At 40.2% G+C, this 12,044-nt stretch overlaps 1 protein-coding gene across 4 annotated transcripts in view; it reads left to right on the top strand.

The window, feature by feature from the left end:
• MTAP (methylthioadenosine phosphorylase) overlaps nt 1-11,360 on the top strand; it is a 136,619-nt gene extending 125,259 nt beyond the window's left edge. For all 4 annotated transcript variants that reach the window (XM_063696324.1, XM_055351513.2, XM_055351509.2 and 1 more), the window contains one exon: nt 4,702-11,360. In XM_063696324.1, the coding sequence (XP_063552394.1) occupies nt 4,702-4,893 (192 nt within the window). In that variant the 3' untranslated portion in view covers nt 4,894-11,360. The remainder of the gene's footprint in view (nt 1-4,701) is intronic.
• Nucleotides 11,361-12,044: the final 684 nt, after the last annotated feature.

Raw genomic sequence — 12,044 nt, 5'->3', positions numbered from 1 at the left:
TATCCTATAACTCGCTATGTACCACCCCTGTCTTACCTGTTAAAAAGAGCAATGGAGTAATGGACAATATAGGCTAGTCCAGGACCTGCAAATCATAAATGAGGCAGTAGTCCCAATACACCCAATGGTCCCCAACCCATATATTATTCTAGGAGAATTACCTCCAAATGCTCATTTGTTCTCAGTCTTAGAGCTCAAAGATGCTTTCTTTTGTGTCTCCCTAGACTCATCCTCCCAATTTGTATTTGCACTTGAATTGGGGAATGAAAAAGGAAGGAGTCTACAGCTAATCTGGATAGTACTTCCACAAGGTTCCAGAGATGGTTCCAATTTGTTTGGGCAAGTCTTGGCTAGAGATTTGCAGGACCTAACTCTTGAGGGTTGAGGGTGTCTCCTACAGTACATAGATGACAGATGACCTGTTAATCTGCTCCCCTACAAGAGAGTTATGAATCCTGCATCTAGTCCAGACACTAGATTTTCTCACAGAGGGTACAAGATGTCTAAGGCCAAGGCACAGCAATTAAGAAAAGAGGTCCAATACCTGGGGATAATCCTGATCCCACAGAGAACATAAGCTTTCTCCAGAATGGATACAGGCCATCCTTAGAATACCTACCCACCCAAAAGCAACTTTGGGCTTTTCTGGGGATCACAAGATATTCCAGACTTTCAATTCTGGCATATGGTGGAATTATTAAGTCCTTATATCAGGTTCTAAAAGAAGGGACTGATCAGGACCCACTTCTCTGGGAAAAAGATCAGAAGCAAGCCTTTAGAGAACTAAAAACTGCCTTCTCACAAGCCCTAGCCCTTGGGCTACCCATACTAACCAAACCATTTCAGCTTCTCATCACTGAAAGTAAGCTGTAGCCCTGGAAGTTCTAACTCAAACCATCAGGCCATCAAATGTCCTATAGGTTACTTTTTAAAGAACCTAGACCCAGTAGTGCAAGGGTGGCCACACTGCCTAAAGGTAGTGGCTGCAGCAGCCCTTTTACCCAAGGAGGCCCTCAAAATCACAATGGGACAGTCAGTCAGGCTCCTGACATTCCAACGAATAGGCCCCTTATTGGATATAAAAAGACCACAATGGATCACTGACAACAGACTGCTAAACTACCAAGTCTTGTTGTCAGAAAACCCACAGGTAACAGTTGAGTGGTGTTCCACTCTTAACCAAGCCTCCTTCCTGCCACTACTAGAAGAGGATAACTGAACACATTCATGTTGTGAGATACTTAACCAAATTTATGCCAGCCTGGAAGACTTACAATATCAGCCCCTAGGTTATCTAGATGAAATATGGTTTTCAGATAGGATTGGCTTTGTCAAGAATGGAGACAGATATGCAGGGTATGCTATATGTCCCTTCACCCAGTTACAGAGGTGGTAGCTCTGTCCCTGGGGACCTCAGTGCAACTAGCTGACCCATCACATTGACCAGGGCCCTAAAACTTGGGGAAAGAAAACGAATAACCACATATACAGATTCCAAATATGCCTTCCTGGTGCTTCACACCCACATGGCTAACCAGAAGGAAGGGGGATACCTAACAGCTTGGAATACTCCTATTACATAGAGACCTCCAATCTTAGAGCTACTAGAGGCTGTTCATTTGCCTCAGGAAGTGGCAGCAGTGCACTGTAAAGAATACCAGAGGGGTTCTGATGAAACTGCATGGGGAAATATGTTATCTGACCAAAGAGCTAAAGAGGCAGCCATCTCAAAAGACACCTCCGTGGGGACTTTACTCCCCTCTCCCCAGTGAACTGCCCTTCTCCAGTACACTAAGGAAGAAATAGATTGGGCCATCCAGCATGGGTATAAAGAAGAAACCAATGGATGGTACATGTTGGGAGAACTTCTCCCTCTACCTAATGCCTCCCAGTGGAAAGTCATCAAGTGTTTACATGACTCATGCCACCTTGAAAAGGACAGTCTAGGGCAAATTTGTAAATGGGTGTTCAGTGGGAAGGGACTAAACAAAATTATTCAATAGGTTTGTCAAGCCTGCACCTTGTGAACCACAAATAATCCCTAGATGGGGAAGCCCCCTCCATAATAAGTCAAATCCAAAGGAGAGGTACATACCCTGGGGAGGACTGGTAGATGGAGTTCACTCAGCTACCCACATGCCACAGGTGTAAGTACCTCTTGGTCTGTGTAGGTACCTTCACAGAACGGGAAGACTCCTGCCCCACAAGGACTGAAAAGGCACAGGAGATAGCTGATTGCTCCTAAAGGAACTCATTCCCTGCTTTGAACTCCCCAGGTCATTGCAGAGTGACAATGATTCATCTTTTTTTCCCCAAGTAACTTAACAGGTTAGTAATGCCCTAGGCATAAAGTGGTACCCTCACTTTGCCTGAGAACTGCAATCTTCAGGAAAAGTGGAAAGAATTAACCAAACCCTGAAATGCATCCTCAATAATCTCTGTCAGGAAATAGCAGTCATGGGTGGACCTCTTACCTTTAACCCTCCTTCAGATCTGCATTGCCCCTAAGGCTCCCTAGCAATTAAGCCCCTTTGAGATCTTATGTCGTAGGCCATTTCTGTATTCAGACTTATCTGATACTAGATGAAGAAACTGCCAAAATCACCCAGTATGTTTCTTCTTTAGCAGGCTTCCAACAGACTCTCTGGGAATATGGGTTAAAAACAAACCCAACATTGGAAGGGGAAACAATCCCAGCCTCTGTATCTTCCAGGCTCTAGTTCTCATTGAAGATTGGAAGGTTGAAACCCCAAATTCCTAACTAACTGTATTCTGGGGGGGCCACTTCACTGCTCCAGTATCTATTCCCACAGCCATTAAAGTACCAGAGATAGCCAGCTGGATACATTATGCCTGGGTGAAGTCATGGAAAGGCCATGAAACACCAGAGCCAGAACCAACACCCTCAGCTCCAGAATACACTTGTGAGGCGCTGGAAGACCTGAAATTCCTCTTTTAGTGAAAACATAAGTAATGCCCCCTCAACATCCTTTCACCTCAAAGTAAGGTGATCCTAGTATTAGGAATTTTACTAACAATTGCTCTGATTATTATCACTATTTTAATCCCAACTTGTACACCACCAGGAGTTCCAGTGGCAGCTTGCTTTGTGATCAATTTCTGTCTCTCACAATCACCTTAGGTCACCATGGATCTGCTCCTGTTGGTTTTCACACTCAACGCTTTACTGGCAGCACTCTGCCATCCTGATTTCCTGTTATTAGAAAAAGCTCAGCAATTGCTCCAAAACACAGGATCCCCTTACTCCACCAAATGCTGGTTATGTACTAGCTCTTCCTCTAAAACACCAGGGAGAGCTTATCCAGCCTGTACCAGAGATTGGACAAGCATAGACATAGAATTACGTATTTCCTCTCAACAGGACCCTAATCTGAAAGAGCTATTTGGGTCTGCAAATAACATTTTTTGCAAAAGCAAAGCAGTATTTCCTTGACATCCACAAGGAACCTCTCATTTTTGGATCAATCTTTTCTAATATCACTTTAATGGGAATAACCTCTATTTGTCTTATGGCCAAAAGAAAAAGATGGATTGGATGTAGGCTCTTTCCCAGTATAGCTTGTAATGTTACTCTCTCTGTAGATTCTAACCAACAGACTGATGGAACATACACCCAAAACCAATTCCACCATCAACCAAGATTCCCCAAACCTTCAAATATTATCTTTCTTCAGGCAACTTTGCTAAATAAGTCCATTCAGTTTTGCCAGCAATGCCCAAGCTCATGCAGTACTTGAAATTTCTAGTTCCAGCCTGATGATTATAACCAATGTCTGCAAATTGCCAACCTCAGCTCCACAGCAGAATGGGTTCTAATGGACTAAACTCAAAGTTCTCTTTTTTTGGGAAAATGAAACCAAGGGAGCTAATCAGAGCCAAACCCCATGTACCCAAGTGTTAGCAGGCATGAATGTAGCTACCAGCTACCTGGGTGTGTTATCATCCTTGGTATTTTGGGGGGCTGTCCTCATCTCTTATTTTGTTTTGACATCTCTACTTGTCTTAAAACCCAAGGAGCCTTCTGTGTTTGTGGCCAATCAGTTTACCAATGCCTCCTCACTAAATGGATTGGAACTTGTACCATAGATTATGTACCCCTGGACATCTTTATACTCCCTGGCAATCTCTCTCTTCCAGTACCAATCCATGGGAATTCTATCTTGCCCAGGGTGAAAAGGGCTATCCAATTAATTCCCCTTCTTATGGGCCTCAGCATTATAGCTGGTATGGGAACCTAAACTGCCAGAATCTCAAAAGCCTCCTTGACTTATAGCCAACTCTGAAAGGAAATAGCCAGCAAGTTTAATATCATGGCTAAAACCTTAACCATGGCCAGAGCAAATTAACACTTTAGCAGTTGTAGTCCTCCAAAATTGTCAAGGACTAGATATGTTAATGGAAGCACAGGGAGGAATTTGTTTAGCTTTAGATAAAAAATGTTGCTTTTGGGTAAATCAATCAGTAAAAGTACAAAACAACATCAGACAACTCCTAAATCGAGCCTCCAGCTTACAAGAACAAGCCTCTCATGGTTAGTTAGATTGGTAAGGAACCTGGAAATGGGATCTTCCCTGGGTTCTTCCCTTTTTAGGCCCACACGTTAGCCTCTACTTTTGCTCCTTTCAGCCCATGTCTTCAAAAATCTAATAACCCAATTTGTCTCCTTTCTCTCACCTTTAGATGATCAAGTTCCAGATGATCCTCAGTGAGGGATACCATCCTTTCAACATTCAAGAGTCACCCTTCTACAGAGGACTCCTAGACTTCCCATCAGTGGGACATGGCAGAGGTGAAATCCTGCCCCTGTCTCCCTTAGACCTGGCTGGATACTGCTTCCACCAACCCATGCAGCCACCCTGCCCTGACAGCTAGCAAGAGGCCAAGACCCACAGAACAATCACCATCACACTTCTGTCAGCAGGAAGCAGTTACAGAAGACTGACCTTCATCCAGTTTCTCAAAGAATTGGGTCATGGATTCTTGTGGGGGAAAATGTTAGAGTAGGTAATTAGGCAGACATGAGCAAGGGAGGAGAGACCCCCTCCAACTAGGAATGTCAGGTGAGCATCAGATGATCATCAGGTGGTTGTTAAACTCTCTCTCTAAAATAATAATAGGTTGCAACTGGCAGCAGGGAAAGACAATCTCCCAATAGATAGAAAACTCCTGAAGCTAGTGATCAGCAGCTTCCTAGTAAGATCTCAGGATTTGGGCAAGCAGGCTCAAACATGGGCACTAAGAGGCAAAATCATGGAGTTTAACTGGTATACAGACTTTCCCTAGAAACACATGACTCACGCACATGTGGACAGCCTGCCCCAAGGAAAAATCAAAAGAGGAGAGATGCAAAACCCCAGAAGCATGCCAATGTATAAAACCCCAAGTCTAAGGTCAAACAGGGCACTTGGATTTCTCAAGGTGCCCACTTGGCCCTCTTCTAAGTGTACTTTATTTCCTTTCATTCCTGCTCTAAAACTTTTTAAATTTCACTCCTGCTCAAAAACTTGCCTCAGTCTTTCACTCTGCCTTATGCCCCTTGGAAGAATTATTTCCTTTAAGAAGGCAAAAATCAAGCTGCTGCAGACCCATACAGATTTGCTGCTGCTAACAGGAGGATAACTTGAGCCCAGAAGGTTAAGGCTGCGGTGAGCCTTGATTATGCCACTGCTCTCCAGCCTGGCAACAGAATGAGACTCTATTTTTTTTTTCTTTTAAAAAGACTTTTTACAAAAGGCAAAATGATAATGGAACTAAAAATGTACGTTGACTGACTTAACTCCAACTGCTTCTTCCCTCAATTGAAACCACCTTTGCAAAAATTATAACAGTGAGAAAATTATGGCAGTAGGGGTGATCTGATCAAGCCAAACCCCATCTTGCCTTTAGCCTTCAAGCTGCCCATAATTATTCCTGGGCTTAGGCCAAGCTAACTTTGGGAGACACTTGGTCTGTAGTTTAAATGATAATAGTCCTTCCTTAAAATTCAACCACCTCAGCAAAGCTGATGAGAGGCCATCAGGCAAGGAGGATAGAGGAGTCTGAATTCTGCTAAGGTGTAGATATAAACAGTTTCCAGCCATTATTCTGGAGGTCACAAAATATGCAACTTCTTCAATTACTCCTGCAGATAACATCAGTATTTTAGAACCTAAGATTGGCCTTTTGAGATGTCTTTTCAGGTTTTTTGTGTGTCTGACTACTGATGGCTCCACCTGGACCCACCAACCACTCCTGTGGCCCCATCCAGAAGCAATTCAGCATGCATAAGGACTATTTCCCACACCCCTATGATTGCACCCCCAACCAATTAGCAGCAAGCACTTATTGCCTAAACAGCCCCATTCATCCCCCAAACCATCCATGAAAAACCCTAGCTTTCAAATTTCCAGGGAAGCTGATTTGAGCAATAATAAAACACGTCTCCCATTTAGCCAACTCTACATGTATAATACTCTTTCTCTATTGCAATTCCCCTGCCTTGATAAATGATAAATCAGCTCTATCTGGGCAGCAGGCAAGAAGAACCCACTGAGTCCTTACAATATCCTTCTTTCTACCCTCCTCTGCCTAATTACTCTGAATCTACTAACTTTTTCACTCAGTTATTTTTCCACTTTGAAGACAAAAAGTTAGAAAAAAAAATGCCTTATGAAATTAGTCCCTCAGAATAAACCAGCTGGGTTTTCTTTAGCCACCTGTATGCTTTAGTCAAAATCTAAGCTCAGAGGCAATAGTGAAAGGCTTTCTTATCCCAAAGGAAAACTCAGAAATTTGCTGAAGCTATCCACACTGAGTCTAGGTATAGAACATGCTTTGCCCTATTTATTCATGGGCACCATCCTGAACTCAGTAATCTAGCTTTTTTTTTTTTAAAGCTGGATTGGGAAGACACAGATCTAGCTGAATTAGTTGCCAAAATATGCTATCTGGCATAAAGATTATTTTGAGAGAGTTATTTTGAGACTCTTTGTAAGAGAAATTTATATCTACAAAGGAAGTCTCCATTTATAAGCTTGTCTCTCTGCATCAGGAAGAAAAGAAGGACTGAATCACCAGACACTCTTAACCAATGGAGAAGGAGTTTAAGTAACAAACCTTACCTTTGTTTAAGGTGCTTTTTCTGGCTCTCTGCCATTAAGATCTACATTTTCCACCCTGTCTCCTCTAGGACCTGAGGGTTATCTCTTTGATATGCAAATGCCAGGGAGATTACTCACCAGAAGAAGAAGAAGAAGAAATAGAGCTGATTGGAAATTGAGCAAATAAAAAAATCTTGTTTTTTCTCCCAGAAACAGTGAAAAGCTTTAGCCATCCTGTAGATAATCTTAACTTGTTCCATCTGCCAGAAACACAATTTGGATTCAGAAATTCTTTATGAACTGTTTTTGTATTATTGTACCTGGCACATGGCTACAGTTTTCAAATGAAAACTGTGAAATCTGCTTCTGTCTGTATTTTATGTATGTCTGTGTATGCATGTATGTGTAATATTTTTCTACCTCTAGAGACTATCCTAAAATTAACTTATAAAGAGCTGTATTTAATTGCCTTAAAGAAAAAGCGGTTATACAAATTAAGTATTTTTTAAACTTTCAGAAAAATAAGACCTAGCGCAAATGTTCTTCAAGTTGATATTGTTAAAAGAAAAATCTTCAGCCAAATTAAACTTAAAGGAGTTTAATTGAGCAATGAATGATTCACAAATCAGGCAGCCTCCAGAGTTACAGCTGATTCATGGAGACTCCAGGGATGCCTCATGGTCAGAACAAATTTATAAACAAAAAAAGGGAAGTGACATACAGAAATTAGAAGTGAAGTACAGAAAGAGCTGGACTGGTTACAGGTTGGTGTTTGCCTTATTTGAACACAGTTTGAACACTCAGCAGTGTCTAAGTGGTTGAAGTATGGCTACTAGAATTGGCCAAGACTCGGCTATTGTTACAGGAACGTACTCCTAAGTTAGGTTTTCAATCTTGTCTACCTGTTAAGTTAGGTTACAGTTCATCCACAAGGACTCAAATATAGAAGTATGGAGTCCTTCTCAGGCTATCTTTAGTTCTCTTTAACAGTATGATACAGGATAATCTTCAGTAAATAAAAATTACTTTAAGTTTGTTGGATTAACTAAAGCAGGCATGTCTTCAGAGTTGTCGACATTAAATATAATACATACATACAGTTTTTTTCTACCAGGGGTTACTAGGCAAATAAGTTTGTTATTGTAACTAGATGTTTAAGATTATAAAACTGTCAGTTTAATCTAAGAGCAAAAGTGAAAATGTGGTAGCTATTTTATTAAGTACAGCAGTAAAGCAAGTATATATTAAGTATAGCAGTAAAGCAAAAAAAACAAAAAAAACAAGTATTTAACTTTTTTTTGGTTTTTTTTTTTTTGAGACGGAGTCTCTCTCTGTTGCCCAGGCTGGAATGCAGTGGCGCAATCTCAGCTCACTGCAACCTCCACCTCCCAGGTTCAAGCGATTCTCCTGCCTCAGCCTCCTGAGTAGCTGGGATTACAGGCGTGCACCACCATGCCCGGCTAATTTTTGTATTTTTAGTAGAGATGGTATTTCACCATGTTGGTCAGGCTGGTCTCGAACTCCTGACCTCATGATCTGCTCGCCTCGGCCTCCCAAAGTGCTGGGATTACAGGCATGAGCCACCAAGCCCGGCCTTAACTTTTTTTTAGGTTCTTGCTTTTGTGATATTTGGCTAACATGCATATGCTGTAAAAATAGTTAATAGGAAAATATTAATAATGAGATGTTGACTAGCTTTGTCTGTCTAATGAAATTTCATAAATAAGTCAATTACAATTAAGAACAATTGAATTATAGAATAGAATTCAATTGAATTCTATTGAATACACTTGTTGAATACAATAATTGAATTGTAAATAGAATAGAAATTATAAATGAACTTTTCAATAGTAATTATTTTTTAATACGGGTACTTAAAATTGTGTCAACTTCTTAACAAAAGAAATGGAGGCAAAATTAGTATAAACAGTTTATTTGGGCCAAATTTGAGAACTGCAATGTGGGGGACACGTCTTCAAGTTGCTATGAATATAAACTCCAATTAGCAGCAGTTACAAGCGGGTTTTTTTTTTTTTTTTAAGAAGGGGCAGTTCCTTAGTTGCATATAAACTAAGGATTGGCTATACTTTTTTTTTTAACCATAAATTCCAGGAGCATGAACATAATGGGTGAGGGTCACATCCCCTGGGCATGGATTTGGGGCAGGGTGTGACAAAAATCTCGTACTCATGTCTCTCTGGGCCTGATAAATTTTGCCTACTTTACATAGTTCAGACTCTTCTGAGCTACGTTTCTTTCTCTTCCTTTTGGTTGAGTTTTTTTTCTTCTGAAAGTATTGATGATCAACATTTTAGATGTAAGTTTGTCCCATGTCACTGGAAGACTTAGTTTTAGTTAGTCTCATCCCACATTGGAGGAAGAGAGGAGAGATAAAATGGCTTAAGAATGCAGTGAAGTCTCAAGGCCAAGTTGATTGGCAACACAAAGGGACAGGGCAATGGTATTTCAGGTCATCTGCTTATGAAGGAGCTATGGCATGTTGGATCATTTCTAAGCATCTAGCTATCATTATTTTAGTTTTTTTGTTGATTTTAGACATCTAGCAGTGCAAAGTATAATCAATTTGAGAATAAAAGACATGATACAAATAAAGACAATTACTAACAAAAGCCAGATCTGAAAAATGTTTTTATTTCCAAAGGCGACCAAATAAATATGTTTTCTACTTCTTGTGCTGATCTAAAGATCAATGTATAGGAGATCTCCAGTGATGACTTTGTCCACTCAGGCAGAGCTGCCTTTTTAAAATAAAAACTATGAATGCATAAGTCAATGTATTTGAATTTAACTCCACAAGTATTGGTTAACAATACAGATATGGCCGCTTCCGAGGTGTTTGGAGGGAGTTTTGTATTTGATGGCATTCCACATTGGAGGCCATGGTATTTGATGTCTTCATCTCCTGGAACCACACTGTATTGTTTGGACATATCTATCCAGACAGATGATGATAAATTTTGCATACCTCACATAGTTCAGACTGCTCTGGGCTACTTTTCTTTCTCAATAGCTTCTCATTGTTAACTTATGCCTGTAGAGTTTTGCTAAATTAAATTAGATAATGGACATTTATTAAATATTTAGATCATTTCCAAATAACATAAAATGCTGAAACATTAATTGCTTAACATAAGTTAATCTACTTTTGGTTTTTATTACAAAGGAACTAAATATATTTACATCTGTTAAAAAACACTTTAAAATGTACTATGAGAAAGAATATACTTCTATAGAAATTATAAAATGGTAATTTATAGATTTACCATTTTATGGAATACCCCATAACAGTTCACAATTTCTTATTTCCTAGTTTTCACTAGAAATTGAAGTTACTAAGAGTTAACAATTTTAACTAATATAGAGTAGTTAAAAAGACTAAAAATAATAAGGGAGATAACTATACGCAAAGAAACTAAGACATGTTTTTGGTAAGGAAAGCCATAAGGTATAAGGATGTGCTTTTTTTTAAGGAAAAGGAAGAATAATTTTGTCTAGTTTGGAGGTTATTTAAAGGTTGTTTCAGAATGAATGAAAGATAAAATCTAAATGGATACAAAAAGGAAGAGAGATGACACACACACAAAATGAATGACTCTTGTATGGACAAGTTGGCTAGAACTGAATGTATTATAAGGTTTTAAAAATGAGTCTTGACCAAGCACTGTGGCTCACGCCTGTAATCCCAGCACTTTGGGAGGCCAAGGCGGGCAGATCATGAGGTCAAGAGATCAAGACCATGGTGAAACTCCATCTCTACTAAAAATACAAAAATTAGCTGGGCATGGTGGTGCGCACCTGTAGTCCCAGCTACTAGGGAGGCTGAGGCAGGAGAATCGCTTGAACCCAGGAAGCAGAGGTTGCAGTGAACTGAGATCACACCACTGCACTCCAGCCTGGTGACACAGTGAGACTCCATCTCAAAAGAAAAAAGAGTCTTAATATCAAAAGTAAACCGATGCAAAACTAGAATTTGGTCTTCTGTGTGAAAATGACAGTTTTCTTTTTAAAGAGTATTGCTCCAGATTTTAAAAGTGATTGTGAAAAATTTTCCTTTCCCTTGTAACTAATCGGCCTATAAAATGAAGATTTTGTGTTTTCTCAAAATAATTCTTTGTGCTTCATGTTGCCTTTTTTTGGTCTTTAATTACTTAAGAAAATTGAATCTTCCCAACAAAAGAGCTAGTTTTGTTTGTTTTGTTTTGTTTTACAGTTATTAAACTTTCTCTATTTGCCTTTGAAACCTCTTAGTTGTTACTTTTTGTGTCTTCACAGTGACTTTTGATATATTTAATCAAGTGTTTAAAACATTTGATATTTTTGCCAGACTTCCTAAAACCAAATTCTAAACTAAATCTTTTTTTTAACCTCAAGCTAAGTAGGATTTTCCAGATGGATTCCTGGAATATCTCAAAAGACTTTGTTTTCTTTCCTTATAGAAAGAGAGGTCAGGCACAGTGGCTCAGGCCTGTAATTCTAGCACTTTGGGAGGCCAAGGTAGGCAGATCACTTGAGCCTGGGAGTTTGAGACCAGCGTGAGCAACATAGGGAGACCCTTCTCTACAAAAATTAGCCTGGCAGCCCAGCGTGGTGGCTCATGCCTGTAATCCTAGCACTTTGAGAGGCTAAGGTGGGCTGATTGCCTGAGCTCAGGAGTTTGAGACCAGTCTGGGCAGCAAGGTAAAACCCCATCTCTACTAAAAATACAAAAAATTATCTGGGCATGGCGGCGTGTGCCTGTAGTTCCAGTTACTTGGGAGGCTAAGGCAGGAGGATTGCTTGAATCCGGGAGGCAGAGGTTGCAGTGAGCCAAGATCACACCACTGCACTCCAGCCTTGGCAACAGAGCGAGACTCCTTCTCAAAAAAAAAAAAATATTAGCCTAACATGGTGTCTCATGCCTGTAATCCCAGCTACTTGGGAGGA

The sequence above is a fragment of the Gorilla gorilla genome, chromosome 13, assembly GCF_029281585.2.
Source record: "Gorilla gorilla gorilla isolate KB3781 chromosome 13, NHGRI_mGorGor1-v2.1_pri, whole genome shotgun sequence".
NCBI lineage: Eukaryota > Metazoa > Chordata > Mammalia > Primates > Hominidae > Gorilla > Gorilla gorilla.
This window is presented reverse-complemented; position numbering and strand designations above follow the sequence as displayed.